We start from the raw sequence: 22,244 nt of genomic DNA, 5'->3' as shown, positions 1-22,244 counted from the left end.
TGTCTTCTGCTATTGGTGACAAAGGAATGGTGTTTGCAAAACAAATGGCGCTGTCTCAGGCCAAATGATAAAAAATGAGAGAAATGTTTTATGCAATGCAATTTCATTTTTTTGTTTCATCTGGGTTTGTTGTAGAGTCCAAAGGCTTTTAAAGTCTTCTATAGATTATTCTGGTATGCAGAATGAAACATTTGAATGTGGCTTCAATTTGTAAGAAACATTTTAACATACTTAACCTTCTATTCTCCGGAAAATCCATTCTAGTGTCTTTATCTTTAAAATTCTTTAGAATTGAATCAGATGGAATTTGAAAAGAATTTAAGAAAACCATTAATCAATTCTGTTTTAAAGATAGAAATAGACTATCAATGGACAAATATATGTGAACACCAAAAGTCGTGATTTAAAAACTGCTTTCCTTTCTAAATCAACATCTGCAGAATAAACATTAAAACTTCTGACTATAAAGAATGCTATTTATTTAGCCTAAACAGTTAAAAGTCACTGTACTTCTCACTACTTTGCCACCAAATTTACTGCATGTTGGTGAGCATAGTATATACATTAATAAAATGGTTAAAATTGATGATCTCTGATACTTCACATAGAGAAAGATTATGATTAAGAGCCAGGGAATCCTTACAGTTATTGAATATTAAAAGTTGGGAACCAACAAGGATAGATTATTTTAGTATTATTCTCTGCAAACCGAGACTGAGATTAACTGAAGTTTATAAGTTTATATGCAAGTATATAAACTTCTCATAAATATGTGTGTAGGCAGTAGATGTAGAACAGGAATGACAATCGCTAGCAGGCAGGCAGATATCAGTGACTGATTACATGACTGTCCAGGAAGAGCTGCAACATCTAATTCTTCAGGGAGTTGCTTCCACTGAATCAAAGTTGGCAAGGAAGAGCTGTCTAGTCCAAAATGTCCTTCATATATTTTAGCCAGTGTCTAGAGATGACTGTGGAAGTGAAGATTGCAGGATTAACTTCCAGCTCTTTGCCTTCCTTGTGTGCACATTTTTCTACTTTTTACAGCTTAGCCTGTAAAAGTGCTGTAATCCTGTTTGGACCAGCAAAAGTTTTACCTCTGCAGTTTTGAGACTGTGCCACACTGGAACAAAGGTTCTGTCATAATGTTCTTTTATTAAATAGTCGATAATTTTAATACTGTGTATTATCTCAATAGTTAACTGATTAATATCACATGCCCAGGAAAATTTATAGTAGCATGGCTTAGTAATTTATTAATCAGTGGCTTTTGGGGTTATGATGACAGTCATTACAATTATGGAATGTTAGAATTGGTGGAAACTTAAGTGAGGATGTGATTTAACCCTTTTTCTCTTTTAAAGTACATTAATCTGAAGGTTCTTATGTATTCTTATTTTAAGTAATAATATAATTATAAAAGCACAGTATTACATTTTTCATGTTTTAGAATCTCTCTGTAAGGCCTAAAAGTTTGTTCTTATCTCTCTTACCCCTGTTATCTCTAACTGTGAGAAGTTTTTTACATCTTTCTAGCCACATCTCATTTGGAGAATGGGGAAGTGGGGGTGGGGAAGCCAGGACGTCCACTAATTGACGTAACAGTTGAAGTCAATTTTGATTTACTTACATATATTTCTTGGAAAATTTTTAGTGGACATCCTTACATATGTTACCTGGAAGCTCAGTGGATTACCCAAGCACCGAGTGATTGGAAGTGGGTGTAATCTGGATTCTGCTAGATTTCGCTATCTTATGGCCGAAAAACTTGGCATTCACCCCAGCAGCTGTCATGGATGGATTTTGGGAGAACATGGCGACTCCAGTGGTAAAAAAAAATAAATAAAAAATATTTACTATATTCTTACGGTATTGGTCTTACCATTCTGAATTTTTTGATTTTAAATTTTATTTTGATATATTTTAGTGTATTTCAGAAAAGTTGCAAAAATAGTACAATTAATTCTCGTATTTTATTCCCATTTGCTTTATCATTTACTCTCTTTCTCTTGTCTATCTATCTATCTTTTCCTTGTTCCTTCAAGTGTAAATCCCAGTCATCCTGCCCTTTTCACCATAGATTCTTTAGATTTAACTAAAGGATTTTCTTCTTTGTAACCACAGTACACTTATCAGAATCAGGAAATGTAACATTGATACCATATCATCTAATCCAGAGTCCATATTTAAATGTCACCAACTAGCTTAATAATGTCCTCTAAAGCCTTTGTCCTAATTCAGGATCCATTCTAGAATCACGTATTACATCTGCTTGTATCTCCTTGGTTTCCTAAGTGTCTGGACTAATTCCTCAGTCTGTCTTTGTTTTCATGGTCTTAACATTTTTGAAAAGTTGGGTGAGTAGTTTATATTACGTCTGCTTGTATCTCCTTGGTTTCCTAAGTGTCTGGACTTATTCCTCAGTCTGTCTTTGTTTTCATGGTCTTAACATTTTTGAAAAGTTGGGTGAGTAGTTTTGTGGAATGTCTGTCAATTTAGATTTGTCTGATTGTTTCCTCATGATTATGTTGAGCTTATGTACTTTTGGCACAAATACCACATAAGTGACATTGTGGCCTTCTCACAGAATCATGTCAGAAGGCACACAGTGTCAGTGGGTCCCAGTATTGGCGATGTTAACTGTGATTACTCAGTTAAGGTTGTATTTGCTAAGTTAATCAATGTGGAGTTTCTACTTTCCTTTAGTAATTAATAAGAGGCAGTTTGTGGGAGGATGATTTTATACTGACTAAGTGAATATCTAATTCCTCATCAACTTTGTGCCAGCTAAGTTGAGCATCCATTAATGATTCTTGGTTGAATAAATTATCACTGTGATAGCTGTTGAACATAATATTCTAATTCCATCATTTCTACTTTTGTTAGTTGTATTCTACTGTAAGGGAGCGCTTTCCCTTCTTCCCCCACTTATTTATTCATTTATTTCTATCAATATGGACTCAGAATTTTATATTATGCCACAAATACGCTGTCACTATTACTTGTAATGCTCAAATTGCCCCAGATTTGTCAACCACAGGCTTTTCAAGCTGGCTCTTGTGTCTTTTTTTTACATGTCCATCACTTCTGAGCTCTTTGTTATTTCTGGCACAGTAAGTGGCAGCAGGCACATCTTGAATTGCCCTTTCCCAGCACTACCATCATTTGCTTCTCCAGTGAGCCCTGTTTCCTTTCAGTGGGGAATGGTAGTTAGAAATCAAGAGTTGGGCATGGGTGTGCTCAAGCTGCTGGTGTGTCTTTGCATGTAGGCCTCTCACCAGACAGAGCTGCTATATTCATTGTGTTTATTGAAAGAGCAATGAATTGGGTAACAGAAGCTTTTAAATAACTTATGTCCACTATTCTATAAAGTAAAATAAATCTTGCTTCAAATGAAGTATTACTCTTAATAAACCATTAATCATAAGTATGAGACATTTAAGTAGTGAAAGAGTATATGGAAAAACTCAAGTACTTTCTTCAGCAATTTAAGTAGAAGTAAGAAATTGTTGGATATAAATTTGTCATTATGGGGGAAGAAATAAAGCTACATAGAATTACTAAAAAATTAGTCATTATAAAAAAGCAACATTAAAATTATATTCTTCTTTTTTTAGTGTTTTGTTTTAAGACGTTAAAAACCATTTATTATACATGTTTTATTTTAAATTGATTTTTTTAATTTAAATTAATATTTATGTTTCAAACAATTTTTTCTTGAATATTTGATTTTATTTCATAAATCCAAACCTCTTTATTAAACTAAACATATTAAATAGGTTCATGCTATAAAAATGTAATAATAATAAAATAATGAAATAATAAAACTGTAATAATCCAAAACATTTTAATGATGATAAGTAATGTTTATTTTACTAAATTTATTTCTGCCCTGTTTGCAAAGAGCTATTTTTCTCCCTAAAAGGGCAAGGTGTAAATTTTCCTTTGAAATCAGTGAGAGTTTGAAATGTGATTTTAGTAAAGATTTTACCTTGGTGTTATAAAAATTTGTTCTTACACTTATTGTGTACTTTATTTGTGCTTTCCTGTATAATAATGCTGATTTTTTTTTTTTTTCTGGCACATTGTACCACTTCATTCAAGACTTCTTCATATATACAAGCATTTGTGTACAGTTTTGCCTGGTCAAATTGTAATAGTCTTGTGTTTCCCTCTTGATCAGATTAATCTGAGCCTTGAAAGTTTTTAGTTAGACAATGGTTTTGAGCTCTGTTCTGCCATCTTAATAAGATGTGTGACTTTGGCAAGTTCTTAACTTCTCTGAACTTCAGTTTTCTCATGTATCAAATAAGGACACTGTAATTTTGGTACCTATGTCCTATGTAAAAAATATCTAGTACAGTGTCTAGATACCTACAGTGTCTAGGTGTACAGTTAAAGTTCAATTAATGTTACTTGTTACAGTTACACAATTTCTAGATCCATAGATCTGGAAGTGATGTTACAAGTCCTGTAGTTCAAGACTTGAATTTTAATGAGGAAAAACTTAAGGCAAAGTGAAGTGGCTTATTGGAGATCCTTTAGCACGTGAGTGGTGTATCTGCAACTAGCATTATATCTTCTGACTCATGACCAACGTTCTGTTCACTCTTGTCCAATGTTCTGGTCTCTCATTACTGTGTCATTTTCCCCAAAATCTGGTTCATTTTAATTTTCATATTGGTCTGTATTATCTACCTGAAATGGAAGATAATTAAACCATGCTCACATGGGCATGATTGTGCAGATTTTGTAGTTTTCATCAAAGATGAATTGATGAAAATGCCCAATCAGCCTGAAATGGCAGAAGTTGTGGACTAAGAGGGGGTCTTGTTTGGCCATGAGCAGCTTTGCCCTTCATAGCTGCTTTAGCTATTCTAGACTTTACCCCACACCTTTGCTCACATTTCCTGAGTCTACAATGTTCTCTTTCACAGGTCCCTAAGGAACACATAACTTAGATTTCAAGGTTCATTTCAAATGCCTGTTTTTTTTGTAGCCCTTAATGACACTCTTCTCTCCTAAATTAAGTGTGCCCTTATTTATAGTTTATTGTACTTCCATAATTTTACTGTTCTGGGGTATAACTTTACTGTATTTGGGTCTTATCTTAGGATTTTTTTTTTTTTTACTTCCCTCTAGAGGAAAAGGGCTTATAGTAGAAAAAGAAGGAGTAGGAAAGTTAAAGATTCTCAAACCAAAAATTTAGGATAGTCCCAACCTATGATTTCACAAACCTAGAGAGAGGCAAAGAATTTTATGTTCTCTGTAACTAACACAGCGATTCTGTTTTGCACCATGTGTTGTCATTTGAAGGCAAATGTCAGCCTGTCGGGGGTCACTGGTCATTTGAGTAGTTCCAGTTGGTATTCAGTAACTCACATCAGTGGTGAAATAAGAACTCTAAGAGAAGAAAAGATTTTTTTTTTTTAAAATGTCAGAAATGTCTAGAACATTTGTCCTTTTCTTACAGTGGCTGTATGGAGTGGAGTGAACGTGGCAGGTGTTTCTCTCCAGGAACTGAATCCAGAAATGGGAACCGACAATGATAGTGAGAACTGGAAGGAAGTGCATAAAATGGTGGTTGAAAGGTAAGTGGAAAGGAGCTTGATTTAAGATGATTAGTTTCATCTTTAATTACATCAGATTATAAACAACTTTCATGGCTGCCTGCTCAGATAACCTCTGTAGTAAGTGTGCAACTGTTAGCTTTTGAAATAGGCAAGACAGAGGTATACTGGTCAGACTGGCTGTGCCAGTCACCCTAGGGAAAGCAAATACTTTCTTTCCGGAGAAAGTGTTGTAGAGGTAACAGAAGCAAAACACGTAATGAACAGGTGAGAAGGGCCTTCAGATTGCCTCCTATCAACAAGTAAAGTTGATGTATCTAGAAGGGTAAACCTAGATGCTATTAGTCTCATAATCTCCTAAAATAAGTACTTGCTGACTGATGGCTGAAAGTGTTTAAGATGTTCTGTATTTACCTTTCCACACTCAACTAATGACGTCCCCCCACCTTTTTTTTTTCTTTCTGAAGCTGTCTCTTTTGTTATCCACCATTCTCCCTATGTCCTTCATGCTTACCAAGAAATGTGTCATTTTGGACCAAAGTAAAGAATATGGGCTTGGATTCAAATCATGGCACCAACACTTACTAAATATATAGTCTTAGGGAAGCCATTTAACCTTTAAGATGAATCTCAGTATTTTTCTCTGTAAAGTCATATGGTGATAGACTTTTTGTTAAAAGTAAAAGCATACACATATATATGCACACACGTTATTGATAAGCCTTCAATAAGTGTTTCAATAAGTCTGGTTTCAATAACTGCTCAGTCTGATTTCGATTATCTTTTTTATGATTTATTTTTTCCTTAGTGCCTATGAAGTCATTAAGCTAAAAGGATACACCAACTGGGCCATTGGATTAAGTGTGGCTGATCTCATTGAATCCATGTTGAAAAATCTATCCAGGATTCATCCAGTGTCAACAATGGTGAAGGTGAGGAAAACTACTACAAACTATAGTATGATTTCTAGCATTGTGATCTATAAATAGATTCATTTAAAGGACAAGATAAAGTCACAGTCCACAGATATTTCTGTACCTCAAAGTTTTATGTAAACTTTTGTCCTTTTCCAACAGATGTCTGGGACTACAAGAAACTTGTAGAAGCTAAGATATCCAATAAATTTTTATAACTATCCCTTGTATGATGTAGCAAATTAAATATTAACTCTGAATCTTATGCAGCACATTCTTAAAGTATTTGATCATTTGAATAAGTATTATAGTTCTTTTCATGTAGCACTTGATACCATAGTAAATTTAGTTTAATCAAAAGCTATAGGGCCGGCCTGGTGGCGCACTGGATAGTGCGCCGCTTGGGAAGCGCGGCGGCGCTCCCGCCGAGGGTTCGGATCCCACATACAGACCGGTTCCCGCTCACTGGCTGAGCGAGGCACGGGAGCAACACGGAGGGTTGTGATCCCGTTGCCGGTCCCTGGTCCGGTACGGGGGCAACACTGAGGGTTGCGATCCGTTGCCGGACACGGAAAAAGACAAAAAAAAAAAAAAGCTATAAAGCAAACACACAAAACAGTTAAATAGAAATTGATTATCTTTTAAAACAAAAGTAAAATTGTATTGCAACATTATGTAAGACGGTGGACTCATTTTTCACAAGCCAGTGTCAAGGGTGAAAAAGTAAAAGGGCAAATGTAGCAGATGGAAAGAAATGTGCAAGAGACAGATATAGAAGTATTTGGGGTAAAGCATGGAATCAAGTATTTGTTTTGAAATACTACAGAAAAGTTTTAAAAAACAAGAATGGCAAAAATTGGGTAATTGCTGAGTCTTAGGGTACATATGTAGGAATTTGTTTATTCTCACTACTTTGGGGTATGTATAAAAATTTTTGAAATTGAAAGTTTTAGAAGTCATATATTAAGGAACTTGTTTAATGTACTTAAATAATCTGATTACTTACCTTGTCCAAACTGATAAAGTGTTTTGGAAATTGTACTATTTTTTCAACAACCCTTGGATATTGCAGAAATCTTGCCTTTTAAGTGGCCTCCAACTACTACTCAGGACCTCATAGGCCGGCTACCACCTGAAATTCCCTCCTTAACTAAAAACCTTTAAGCAACTTAGAGTTTCATGGGAAGTAGTTAAGAACCACAGCTGAAAACAATTGATTTGAAGACTCAAATATCAAATTTCATTAAAGTGTATCTAAGCAGAGAGAAATGCTCAATAAAATACATATGCAATAAAATTCAGTAAAGTACATACTTTCTTGTAAAATATCTGGTTTTATCATAGTGTATGTTTGTGTATTCTAGGTACAATAGAATCTAAATCAAAACATAAGTATTGGGGAAATATGGACCTGTAAGTAGTAAAAATTACATTAGAGAATGAGCTTGTGCTTATCAAATTTCCTACAGTTCTTTCTGTACAAACAGAGGACTTTGATTATTCTTACTGTGGTGTCAAGTCTTAATCGAAATGCTTTTGTTGTTCTGGCAGGGGATGTATGGCATTGAGAATGAAGTCTTCCTGAGCCTTCCGTGTATCCTCAGTGCTCGGGGATTAACCAGTGTTATCAACCAGAAGCTGAAGGATGATGAGGTTGCTCAGCTCAAGAGAAGTGCAGATACCCTGTGGGACATCCAGAAGGACCTGAAAGACCTGTGACTATTGCGTTCTAGGCTGGTAGAAATTTAAAAACTACAATGTGATTAACCATGAGCCTTTAGTTTTTGTCCATGTATGTGGATCACAGTTTGCTTTTATCTTTGCTAATATGTGAATTCGGGCTCACAGAATTAAAACCCATGCTTGGTTTAATGTTTGCAATAGGAGCCCTTAATCAAATAAAACTAACTATTGTAGTGTGCTTCTATTTCTGGGATTCCTTCTTTAATGATTTCTGAAAGATTTCAGTCAATCTTCCAAATAATTTTTCCCACACATCATAAATGCTCCTAAATTCCAACATCGTGCACACTCTGTCTTCTGTAGTCCTTGCTCCAAAAATTCTCTGTTGCAACATGTGCCATGATTTTGTTCTTGTTGTCCTGAGAGTATGGTGACCATTCCAAGGTTACAAGTGAAGGAGTTGTGGTGGATGGCAATGTGTGTGACATTTATAAGGAAGTCCATTTTAATTCTTTAAAAAGAAGAATCTCTAAAACAGACCTTTCTAAAGTGGGAATTAACTTTGTTAAAGTTAGTTCTACTGGATAGTGAAGGAAAATGAAAGTTTGGGATGAATTATCCAGATCCAGGCTACTGGGAGACAGCGTATTATAGGGATTTTGAGGGGGACTTAAGGCAAACTTCCTTTAATACTTTCCAATTTACATGTAATATCTAGGGGTCAGTGTAGGCAGTGCTAAAAACATGGGCTTTGGTATCACATAAACCTGTGTTTGAGTGCCAGCCCTATCACTGATTAACTGGGACCTTGGGCAAGTTAACTACTTAATCAGTCCTAAACTTCAATTTCCCCACCTACGAAACAGTGATAATAATGGTTCCTTTTTAATATGGGTTGTATAAATTAAGTCAAAAAATTATGTAAAACTCTTAGTACAAAGCTTGGTCGTATAGGAGCTAACACTTAAGTACTGCTTAGGGTTCCAATTGCTTTGTACATATTAACTCATTTAAGTCATTCCAACTATCTTATGCAGTCGGGTTTCTTAACCTGGGCACTACTGACATTTTGGGCTGGGTGGCTGTGTTGTGGGGACTGCACTGTGTATTGTAGGGTGTTCAGCAGCATCTCTGACATCTCCCTTTGTGTGCCAGTCACACACCTGCCCTCCACCCCCGCAGTGTGATGACCAAAATTGTCTGTAGACTTTGCCAAATATCCCCTGGGGAACAAAATCAGCCCTAATTAAGAACCACTGCTCTAAAGTAAGTATTTGTATACCCATTTTACAAATGAGGAAACTGAGACAGAGTCACACAGAAATCACAACCACTAAATAGCAGAGCTAGGATTCAACCCAGGCCTTGTAGCTTCTAAATCCCTGATCATAAGCACAGTGCACCATACTGCAGTCAATGTTAATTATTGTTACATTTATGTATCTTTTGAGAGTAATATTGAAATCATTTAATGCTCCAGCATATTATGAGGATACTATCATTTCTGCATTACAGAAAGGGAGATTAAGACACAGTTACCAAATTCCTTTTTCGTGTCACATTTCTTTTTTTTTCTTTTTTTTTTTTTTCCTTTTTTTGTCTTTTTTCGTGTCCGGCAACGGATCGCAACCCTCAGTGTCACGCCCGTACCAGACCGGGACCGGCAACGGGATCGCAACCCTCGGTGTTGCTCCCGCATCTCGCTCAGCCAGTGAGCGGGAACCGGTCTGTATGTGGGATCTGAACCCTCGGCGGGAGCACCAGTGCGCCACCAGGCCGGCCCTTTCGTGTCACATTTCTAACGTTACTCAATCTGTTGGTACTATTACATCTATTTAATTTATGCCTCTAATTCATTGTTCCAGTTTCTATGTGAATGCTATATTTACAAAAAGCTAGTGGTTTTCAAGCTTGAATCTCATGGACCAGTTAAAAATTGCTTTAACTTTGTCTGGAATGGGGCATGGATACATGTATGGAGGAAGGTAGGGACCTCAACATAAGTTTGCCAATATTTTATTTGCCAAATAAGGACACAGGGAAGAAACTACCACATTTTCTAACCATCATACAAAAGAATAGACATTTTAATGCTGAAAGAATGGGAAGACTGTAATCTCAAATTTATCAGCTGTCCTGGACCATAAGCAGAAAGGCAAAAACCCTTGGGGTGGCAGAGTCAAGAGCTGGAAGAAGCCTGGCCCACTAGTTTTCATGGAGCTGTGGACTGCCTGCTTCCAAATTGCTTTTACATTAGGAGGAAATAACTCCTGTCCCTGTTATTTTGGGCATCTGTGTCAGCTAACCAAATCTAATTCTAAGTGACACACTGTTAAGACTTTATTGGGAACAACCCATCATAAGACAAAGTACCTGTTAGCAGTTAACTTTTGTTAATGTAGAAAAACACATTAAAGAAATATATCCCCAAATATATTGAGTTTATTCAGGAATAGAAAATAGGATTATAATCCAGAATGCATGCCATGGCATGCCACAAGAGTGTTCAGTAAGGGAGGGGTAGGAAAGCTTTTACTGGCAGGAGAGGTTCACATAAACTGCTTAGAAACAGGTCATTGGTTGCAGAGCCTCAAAGTCAGGTTCATTTGTTGAGATGTCCTTACTGGGCAAGATTCCTCTACATGAATTACTGCAGTTCTAAAGAATGTCTACTGGACACTACTTTGTCACAGAAACATGTGCATACATGCAAAGCAGGAGATGCGTGAAAGACATGAAGGAATTCCAGATGGGTTTTTAGAAGGTCCTTGGAAATCGTTCTTACCTCAGACAAGCAAGCATGAGCCCCCTCACCCCTCCACCCAATAGAAAATGGTCTCGTTAACATTCACACCTTCTAACTAATTGAGGAGATATGCATGAATGATAGTCTTCATATGCAGAGTCATTAAGGAAAAGATTGGTTCAGTTCAACCACCCACAAAAAATAACTTCCTGCCTGGGAAAACAACATAAGCAAAATCAGAAGACAACAACAAACTGGGTGGGAGCAGGGAAGGGTATCAACTCAGGCAAAGGGTGGACCTCCCTACCATATAGAGAATTTTTAGAAATTGATCAAAAGGATGTAAGTAGTTTATTTAAAATGAAGCAAATTACTGTTAAATATGTGAAACATTTCTTAACTTCATAAGAAGTACAAATTAAAAGTATACCGATAGACCATTTTTCACCTAAGAGAATAGGAAATATCCAGTGTTTGATAACATGCTTTATTGGCTGTGGGGGAATGGAACTCATATTGCTGTAAAGAGCATGAATTGGTATAGCCCTTATGGATGGCAATTTTGCAATATCTATCAAAATGCAAAAGCATATGCTTTTTGACTCAGAAGTTCCATTTTGGGAAATTAGTCCTATGTATCAGCACAAGAACAACATGATGTACGTTCTACTTTAGTCAGGCCCATTGCTCGTAACATCAAGACAGTAAACAATTGAAATGTCTGTCCATAGAGGACTGTTAAATAAAATTTGCCTATTCATTCAGTGGCATAGTATTCCAATATATAATGAATGAGCATGCTGTCTACATATCGGTGCAGAAAGATGTACTAAGTGAAAAAAGTAGCCTGCAGGAAAATGGAGGGAGATAGAGAACATATTTTATATTTGATTGTACATACATTAAGAAATGGTAAGGCTACAAAAAAAGCCTCTGAGCCTTTTGAGTTAAGGCGTTGGTGGTTGGGAGGAAGTGTGATGAGACCTGAGCAGAGGAGAGGGAACATTTTAGCTTATAATTTTAATACTTTATGGCTTTTGAACCAGGTGAACATATGGTTTATTAGGTTTTTTGAAGTGGAGCATAGAATTATGGTTATTAGAAGCTAGAAAGGGGATAGGGAGAGGTTGGTTAATGGACATGAAATTACAGGTAAGATAGAAAAGTAAAAGTTCTAGTGGTATACAGTAGTGCTAGGCATATATAATTAACAATAATTTATTGTATATTCTCAAATGGCTAAAAGAGAGGAGCCCAAATGATAAATTTTTGTGATGATAAATACACTAACTACTCTGATTTAACCATTACACATTATATTCATGTATTGAAATATAACATTGTACCCCATAAATACGAACAATCAATACAATTCAATTAAAAAATAAATTACACTAATAAAAAACATTTTTATAAAAATGTTTCTTTCAGGGCTGGCCCGTGGCTCACTCAGGAGAGTGCGGTGCTGATAACACCAAGGCCACGGGTTCGGATCCTACGTAGGGATGACCGGTTGGCTCACTGGCTGAGCGTGGTGCTGACAATCCCAAGCCAAGGGTTAAGACCTGCTTACCGGTCATCTTTTAAAAAAAAAATAATAATAATAAATAAATAAATAAAAATGTTTCTTTCAGGGCTGGCCCGTGGCTCACTCAGGAGAGTGCGGTGCTGATAACACCAAGGCCACGGGTTCGGATCCTACGTAGGGATGACCGGTTGGCTCACTGGCTGAGCGTGGTGCTGACAATACCAAGCCAAGGGTTAAGACCTGCTTACCGGTCATCTTTTAAAAAAAAAATAATAATAATAAATAAATAAATAAAAATGTTTCTTTCAAAGTCGAAAATAATAGCAGGGACATTAAAACCTTCAGAAATTCTGATAGATTAATATTGTCTCCTTGTTTCATTTTTTTCAGTCTCCTATACTGTGGAAAAATAACAACTTTATTGTTTTATGAATTGTCCTTTACAACATTCTGAATGATCTAGTGATTTTTTTTAATGTTCTTATCTAGATCACATAGTAAAACAACCCATGTCAATCAGCTCATTAGACTGTAAGAGCTATTTGCTGTAGTTTGTAGAATTGAGAGTTCACAAAGCTTTTTCAAGATCCGGTAATTTTCTTTCAGGAAAGTTTGAGATTCTACTAAATATTACACTACAGAAGATATTTTCATTGTGTAACATGTAATAAGCATTAGTCATAACAAATAATTTTGTTTTCCTTTTCAAGCCCATGGAACAAGCTATAATAATGTGTTTCAGGGTATTCTGAGCTAGCACCAACACATGTTTCCTCATTTCTAGATTACTAGTTTGAAAGCCAGAGAAGCTAATAATGGAAGAACCACTGTGGTCTTTAAATATCCTGTATTAATTTATCTGTGCTCAGATTATAAAGGACAGACTTTACAACGTCAATATCAATAGACTTACTGAGTTAGATATAGAGGAAAAGCAAATTTTTGCATCCCTAAAAGACAGATTTAATTAAATTTATTTTTGAAACAACCAGGAAATTTTATTAGTAGAGATCAGAGAAAAACAGACATGGAGGTGATGAGATTTTGAGGTTACTTTTAAAAGTTTGTGGAAAAATAGAATTAAAAAATAATACTAATTTTTCTAAGAACTTTTTGAAGACCCAAAGTATTCTGAGATGAATCTGGTTTTGGGTAAGAACAACTTTTTAAGAAATGTAAAAAACCCTATGATTTAGAAGGGTTACATAATGCAGGAAGTTTTCTCCCAAAGAAAAAACAAACAAACAAAAAACCCCACGTCAGTCCGAGGGTGATGACAACTCACTTTCCAGATTGTCCCCTGTTGGTTCTATTGATATGGCATTTGGCTGCCCGCAATGCAAAACACTGATGGTTGCTGGGCACACCCTCTCAGCAGTGAGGAACCAGAGGCCGTGTGGCTATTGTGACTCCCACCTGATACCAGGCAGCTGGTGCTTTCAATTCACGCTGAAGACTCTGAATGGTCATTTCTAATCAGTTACATAATTCTAAGAACAATGCAGAGGATATTTTTAGCAGTAGACAAAAACAACACTCACATATATATATATTTGCCAAGGGCTTTGCAAGGAGATACTGTAAGCTGCTTTCCTAAAGGGTAAAAACTGATTGTACTTTGTTTCTACTCCTAATATCAGTGTGTATGGGGGGAAGGAGGATGGGAGAGAAGGTTGCTAGCACAATGCTTGACAAAAGCAGGCTTTTAATGGGTATGAGTTTGATTGCAAATTAACAACATCTTTTGATATTAAAAAGCCTATGTGAAATCTAAATATTATATTTAGGTAATATTCATATAGATATATAGAAAGGCATACTTTTTTCTGTATGTTAATTTTGAATATGCTGTAAGCTCCATAATTTATTTACATATCGCCTTAAAATTAAATGACTTTTGAACATTTTTCTCAATCGCCTCAATCCATGTCATAAATAGTAAGGTCGTTTGAATTCTAATAACAAAAATTATCTTTGGACGCCCAAAATGCTTTTAAAGATAAAAACAGGATCTACTGAGAAATTTGTTTTAATTTGTGAATATTGAGAACGGCATAAGAAATGATATCCTGTTTCATGTGGACTTATAGAAATATTTGGAGCAAATTTTGTGGCCCATTCATACTGTAAAAAGTTTTACTTATGAAAATATCATTTTAGCTTTATTCTTGGATGTAGTTTACTCTTGCTGTTATTTTTCCTTTGTTTAACTCTACTTCAGAATTGGGCTACCTTTGGATCCTTGTAAGCAATTCGAAATATTGTCTAAAAATGTAGACTATAAATAAATAAAACTGCACAGAAAGCAGCAATAAGCAAAATGTCCAGACTTTTATTGCTATGGTTCAAACTCTGTGCAAGGGGCCGGTATTCAAAGATGAAGACAACACAATTTCAGCTTCATTAGGCTTGGTATGAGGGAGAAACAGATGCAAACACAGAAAATTATTAAAACATGAAATATGACAAGTGTAGTCGTAGACGTGCTTAGGGGGCTAAAGGAACCTTAAGGAGGAATATCTAACATAACCTAGGACGGTGGAACTTAAGAAAGCCTTGGTCTATGTGACACCTGATTCAGTCAGAGAGGATGAGAGGAGTTAGCCAGGTGCAGAATGAGCCACAGACAGGCTGTTCCTGGCAGAGGGGACAATGTCAGCACAGGGAGAGAAGCAGGCCACAGCATGGTGTGGGGGCTTTGATATCACTGGAGCTGCAGGTCGCGGTTCTGAGTGTTAGATGACGAGGCAGGGGCCCCTACCACAGAGATGAATCACTACACAAGTTGTGGTAGTGCAGCAACACACGGGCATCTCAAAATCTGCGGTGAATGCTGACAATTCTAGACTACTTGAATAATTATGATTTTTCAGGCTTGTTGGATTTCTGAATCTTGTCCTCATTAAACTCCTTGAAAGGGTATTCATTATAAAACATAAATAATCCCAATCCTGTCCTTAAGTCATGCTTGATGACTTAAACTTGCCTGATACTGCCTTTAAGTACCTAAATATGAAGACTTTTGCCTATGCCTCCCCAAGCAGATTTATTTATTCACGAATCTAGTCAGTAGTTTTGACTGAGTGCCTACTGAGTACTGGGCGATGTGATCGGCCTTGGACAAAGCGTAGAAGGCAAGGGGACATGAAGCCCAGTGGGGAAAGGGGTACTCATCAAATAATCACACAACTCGATATATATAATTGCTGTAGTAAGTTTATGAGAGGAAAGTGCAGGGTGCTCACAAGAACCTTTAATAGGTGAACTCGCCCCTTTTTGGGGAAGCACTGGAGCCTCCCCCCGGGAGAGTTACATTTGGTCTGAAGGTGAGAGAGTTCATGAGCATTCAAAGCAGGATGCACAGCATATGCAACGTTAAGAGAGGAAAGGAGCATGACGTATTCACAAAACAAGAAAAGCCAGTGTGGTTGGGGCTCAGAGAAAAAAAAAAAAAGGAGAGTAAGACAGGAAGAGCTGTGGAAGTAAACAGGTACTGTATTCTTCAAGAACCTGTAAGCCAGGTAACTTAGGCAACTGGGTGTTTTAAATTTGAATGTGATTTGATCAGATTTGCATTTTTCAAAAAAGCACTTTAGTTGTCAAGTAGCAAGAGTGGATCTGCAAAAACCATTGACCAGGTCAGGCCAGAGATGATTGTAATTTAAACTAAGGTGGTGGTGGAGGGGAAATGGAGAAGAATAATTCTGAGGATTTTTTTTGTGAGGCTAAATTGATACGACTTAAGGGAAACAAGAAGGAGTTAAGGGGCGGATTAAAGAGCCAGATCCTAGTCAGCCTGCCTGGTGTAAATCATGGCTCTGAACCTTGTTAGCTGTATGACTTTGAACCAGTCCATTACCCTTAGCCTAGAATTTGTCATCTGTAAAATGGGCATAGTGTTGGTACTTCCAGGGCTGTTGTGAGAACTAAATACTTAATAGACATGAAGCACCTAGCACATTTCCTGGCACATGTGAGTGCTTTAGCAATGTTTGCCGCTATTAGACTGGATACAGAGAAAGTAGATGGAGAGGAAGGAGGAGTCAAGGAAAACTCTCAGAAAAGATATCCAAGGCTGGAATCAATTAGAATTAATCATGGAATGGCACCAAATTGTTGCACTCTACACTAGTAACCATCTGCAGAAAGCAAATGTGTTCTTGCCCAATGGGAGAATCTTTTTTTCAGGGGAGACCCTAATGAGAAAATTATTCTCCTTTCAAAAAGTGATTAAAAAGAACACCAATTCTGCCAAGGAATGCTGAACACCAAAGAACAAAATTGCAAGAAGCTGCCCAGATACCATACAGCACTAATGTTACACAAAGAAAATAGCAAAATTTACTAATGAAAAGACTCGAATAAGTATTTTGCATTCCTGGGTGGGAAGACTTAATATCTTAAAGATATCCATCCTTCCCAGAATAAAATCACCTGAATTGCCGAGAAGAATCTGAATGAATTGATGTTTCCTTTTTGTTTGGGTGAGGTGGGAAGGCTGGGTGGTTGTTTTGATGTTGGATTTATCCAAATGCAATGGAATTAGATGAGATGTTTTAAGTACAATAGCAATGTGGTCATAGTTTCCTACCAAAATGATCCCCTTGGCTGCTGTGTGGAAAATGGACTGTGTGTGTTTGTGGCAGGAGGAAAACTAAGGAAATGTGGGGAGATGAGTTAGGAGAAAGAAGTCTAAAGCAGCGGGCAGTTTATAGCTGAGGGTGACTTGGACCAGCAGAGACAGGAAAAATGAACTCCTTTGAGATATGTCTAAGAGAAAAATTGATATGACTCAGCACTTAACATAAATTTTGAACATTTCCAGATGCAGAATGAAAAATTTGGAAGTATTACTAAAGACCTCTGACACGAGATGATTCCCAGGAGGGAGTGTCATGAGACAGACATAGCCAGGAAACATTCAGAGAATGTCAATAAAACCTGGTCATCTCAAAAAGAAGAGATCCAGAAATGATGCGAAGAAAGGTTTTTATTCCTTTTTCCTTTTTTAAAAAAAAATTTTATTGAATCATAATTGATCATATATATTTTTGGAGTTCAATGTTGACATATGTTGATCACACCAATATTACTAGTATATATATTGTTACAAATTGTACTTATCCTTTATGCCCCTTGTCCAATATCTCCCTATCCCCCTCTACCTCCCCCCTCTAATTACCCTAGATTTCTTCTCTCCCTCTGAAAGAGTAATTGTTACTCTCTTGATTTATTGCCTAGATGATCTGTCCAATGCCTAGAGGTGTGTTCAGGTCCCCCAATATTATCATAGAGCAGATGCTTCTTCTGTCACCGTGTAATGGGCTTTGTGGAGAGACATCCTCTTCTTTTCTTTGGTCTCTGCTGGTGACTCTCCTTGTGTCAATGCACTCCAGTCACTGGGGGACCATCTGCGTGGTGGTTGTGGCATCTAGCCACTTTCATGGAAGCTGTGGTTATTGTGGTGACTGTGGTGGGCCACCCACATGGAGGTGATGTTTTTGGCATGCTCATTGGTGCTGGTGGTGTGCCTGATTGTGGGAGGGGGGGTCCAGTCCCCAATAAAGATTTTTTTCTCATTTACTTTTAGCTAAAGGCTTTCTGTAGTTTCTTACAGGGAAGAAACTAGAAACTGATAATGAACTGTCACCTGTATTTTGCTGCATAGATTATGCTAAGGTTAATATTTTTAAAATATTCTTATTATTCATGTTGTAATGTGAATGCAACCATTCTTACCTAACTAACCCTGTTATCTTTATAAAATCCTAAATTAACAAAACCCTCCAAAGATTATTATGCATTAAATATCTCAAGTAGATGAGTGCCACCTGAATTCTGCTCAAGCTTCTGCAGTCCAGAGTTTTCACCAGAAAACTAGATAAGCATTATTCCTCACAGACTTTAGTTTTAACAAGTCCAATTTTGGTGTGATATGTTGATTCCAGAGAATGTGTTAATTGCACCAGAAGAGGATCAGTCTCCTTCTATTGACCTCTCAGGCATGATTAAGGATGTCAACTTTCCATGAGGATGTTTTCCAAAAATATCATTTTGGTAAATAGTTACCATCACTGAGAAGAGGAAAAGTCTAGCCATTACAATCTTTTGAAATGCTAAAAAAAAAAAAAAAAAAATCAAAAAAGAAAAACAGATATTTAGAACAGATAATAACTTTCTCTTCCTGTTACTCTACAAACTGCCTTGCTCCTCTCCCAAATGAAACAAAAAATTTATTTTAAATGATGTACTTTGGTTGAGGTGAGTTTCTAATATTTTACACAGTTAAGATAAAATTCCTAATTTTATACACATATCCACAGACTGATACACATGCCCCAGTATGGCCCCAAAGCTCCTGTGGTGTGATGAACTATGACCGATGTTGAACTAATCATTCATAAAATCTAATTAATTAATTAATTAATTAATTTTTTATTAATATTATTATTTTTTACATTCTATGACATTGTTACAGAGCAGTTGAGAGGGAGGTTAAGAGGAGAACAGGGAAGGAAATGGGATGGAAGAAGGAGGAAGGAGGAGGGGCAGGATTAAGGCCTGTGTGCCCCTCTCATTCCAACAGGGGATGTCAGAGGGGTGCGGCAAAAGCCCTCACACACCCCCCCCCCAGCTTGGGAACCCAGGGCCCTCCTTGCTGTGGCTCAGTGGTCATTGCTGGGCTGGCTTTGGTGTCAGGGGGGTGGGGCCAAGGCACTTGGCTCCCCACCATCCTGGCTTGGGAGAGTACAGGATGCTTCCTGTAGCAGCTTGGTAATCATCACTGGGCTGGTTACGGGTGTCGGGGGCATGTGGCTGAGGCCCCCAGCCCTCTCCCCTTTCTGGCTTGGTAGCCCATGGGACTTCTGGTCCTTATAGGTGTTCTAGGTGTTCTTTGGTGAAATGAGACCTTTACTAGTTAATTTTGTCTCTGGTTGTGAGTACTCTGTTTTTTCTTTCAGTTCTGTGTTGGATTATTTGCTGTTGCCACCATTTAATTTGTTAATTTGCTGTCCTTTGCTTACTTGTAAAATGGGGGAAACTTCCTGTGGGGACCAGCACTTGAGCTCTGTGGTTGAACTAAATTACTGCTTTGCTGCTGATTCCCTAGGGAAGGCTTTTTGTGCAGCTCAGGTTTTAATGGTTGACTTTTTTTAGGTACTTCCAGCTCTCATGAGATCCGGTGCACCTGGGTTGTGCAGAAACTCTGGTCTGGGGCTGAGTCTTTTCATCCAGCTGCACCCCATGCCATTCTATATTCCTGATCAATCCCCTCTGAGTGGCCCTACACTGATTGGGAGGCAGATCAGCTGTCCTTGCTGTGCCCCAGTGTTCCCCCAGTAGGCCTGACTCCCCCACTGCCTGTGTGCCAAGCACTTCCCATGCAACAGGCTGTACGCCAGTCCCTTGCAATGACTCACCAGCCTCTGAGTGGCTCCTTTTTTCATTTGTTGTGGCTCCTGGCTCCTATGTGGGTCCATGGGAACCTATTAGTGGTCTTGCTGTCCTGGGGGCCACCAAGGCCCTCTTCTCCCTGCCGCCTCCAAGCAACTTCATAGGAAGGGCACAATTGTGGCTTTTGCGAGCTCCTGCTCCATGTGCTCAGCAGCTCCAGCCTGGAAGCACTGGGATTTGAAATGGTCGGAGTGTTTTCTTTTTCTTTCATTGTGGCTTCTCCCACCTTCATATACTCCATAGGTCTCTCCCCTTTTCCCCTGAGCTCTAGCAGCCCCAGCTTGGCTGTTGGGGCTTTTTTATAGTTGTAAATTGGTTGATTTGTGGGAGAGAGTGTCACTGGGGACCATCTATTTGGATATTTTTAAATTTCCAATGAAGATTTATATGGTTTGAGACAAAATAAACTTTAAAAACTATTTTCAAAGTCTTTTTCTATTTTTCCTCAAGTAATCTAGTGAAAACTGTATGTCCTATTTCTGAATCAATGCCTGATTTTAACCAGTAGCAAAGTTGGTACAATACATGCCTTCAGAACACACAGTATCTTTGAACTTCAACGGAGAAATTAATTTGGCCTGGGATTTAAGGACTCCTGGCATCGTTTTTTTTTTTGTTTGTTTGTTTGTTTCCTTTTTGTCTTTTTTCGTGTCCGGCAACGGATCGCAACCCTCAGTGTCGCGCCCATACCGGACTGGGACCGGCAATGGGATCGCAACCTCGCTGCGCCCGCACCTCGCTCAGCCAGTGAGTGGGAACCGGTCTGTATGTGGGATCCGAACCCTCGGTGGGAGTGCCACCGTGCTCCCAAGCGGTGCACTGTAGCAGTGCGCCACCGGGCCGGCCCCCTGGCATCGGTTTTTAATTGCAGATCTCTAACCTAGTGTCTACATGTATTTGCCCATCTTTCCCTTGTAGGTAATAACTGGCTAATTGCCATATAGATGATACATTGTTTTTAATTTTAACTCTTCCACGATTATTTTAAAAGAGACTGCATGCTTTATATCCTGATTATTGATTACTTGAGAGGTGTCTGCTTGTACTGCAGCTCATTTATCTTTTCTAACTAGTTCAGCCTCAGGAATACACTGCCCCTTACATAAGAACTATTTTTTAACTAATTATGATATCATATGATTTATTTTTAAGAAGATAACTTTTTTTTTAAAATGAATTATGGGATTTGGGGGTCACGACTCAATTTTGTTCACATTCCTTTGGTGAAAATTAGTTGCATGTCTACATCTGGTCTCCGGAAAGTTAGGAAATTTGCTTTCTCCAGCCAAATGACCATTTCCAGGATGAATGAGTAACCAATTTAGTACACAATCTAAAAAGTAAGCATTCTTAAAGTTTGCCTTCATTCATAAAATAAACTTTTGGTTTTGCTAGCAAAGCTAAAGCTTCTAAATATCATGTCTGTTGGGAAAATATAGGAAAATGGTCAGGGCCCCTCAGATGTTCAGAATCTTGCCGAGCATTTGATGTAAATAGGCACATGCCCTCAGGTGTTCCTTGGTTATCATCTAGTGTAATTGTGCATGTGCACCCAGGTGTCCTGGGTTATGGACTTAAGTGTAAGGATGAGTGGCTCTTACCCACGCCACCTTCCACCCCCAGGATGCCCCAGAGAGGGGTCATGGGGAGGCTACTACCACTGCTGGAGTTTTTTGCTGCTGTTGCTAGTGCCGCTGGGACCCTCCGCAAGGCCACCGCCACCACCTGATCTGTAAGCTACTGGATCTGTAAACTGCTGCTGCTGAGGAAGCTGAGGACTGAGCTCATGTCGTCTGCCAACAGCTCCCGGCATCTTTCCCAGTCACCTAGCATGGACCTGCATGTGAGGGGTCTGGTGACCCAGCCTGTACAATGGGTTTGAAGGGGGCATCTTTCCCAGTCACCTAGCATGGACCTGCATGTGATGGGTCTGGTGACCCAGCCTGTACAATGGGTTTGAAGGGTCTGAGCCCTAGCCCTGATGATGTAAATGGAAACTTAGTATAACTAAAATAATAAATAAATAATAAAACATTTGGCTTTAGTTATGATTTGCCTTACTTTACAATGTCTAAAAAAACTTTGAAAAAAACTTTTTTTTAAGCACGATGTTAACAAGGCCTGTGGATAGTAGAGACAGCAGCATTACTTTCATCATTCATTCATTTATTCATTATTGATTTGTTCATCCATTCGTGGGTTTAACTAGGCAGCTATGCCATGTTTGTTGAAGCACTGACTTCATTTAAAAAAAAACTTGCTGGGGCCGGCCCGTGGCTCACGTGGGAGAGTGCGGTGCTGATAACACCAAGGCCATGGGTTCGGGTCCCTATATAGGGATGGCCGGT

At 38.1% G+C, this 22,244-nt stretch overlaps 1 protein-coding gene across 1 annotated transcript in view; it reads left to right on the top strand.

Annotated features, from left to right (window-relative positions):
• The window catches only part of LDHB (lactate dehydrogenase B), an 18,888-nt gene extending 10,483 nt beyond the window's left edge, over nucleotides 1–8,405 (top strand). Inside the window, 4 exon segments of the mRNA XM_008581475.1 lie at nucleotides 1,655–1,828; nucleotides 5,474–5,591; nucleotides 6,379–6,502; nucleotides 8,036–8,405. Coding sequence (XP_008579697.1) covers nucleotides 1,655–1,828; nucleotides 5,474–5,591; nucleotides 6,379–6,502; nucleotides 8,036–8,203 — 584 coding nt within the window. The 3' untranslated portion in view covers nucleotides 8,204–8,405.
• The last annotated feature ends 13,839 nt before the right edge of the window (nucleotides 8,406–22,244 follow it).

The sequence above is a fragment of the Galeopterus variegatus genome, unplaced genomic scaffold (assembly GCF_000696425.1).
Source record: "Galeopterus variegatus unplaced genomic scaffold, G_variegatus-3.0.2 Scaffold2362, whole genome shotgun sequence".
NCBI classification, from domain to species: Eukaryota; Metazoa; Chordata; class Mammalia; order Dermoptera; family Cynocephalidae; genus Galeopterus; species Galeopterus variegatus.
This window is presented reverse-complemented; position numbering and strand designations above follow the sequence as displayed.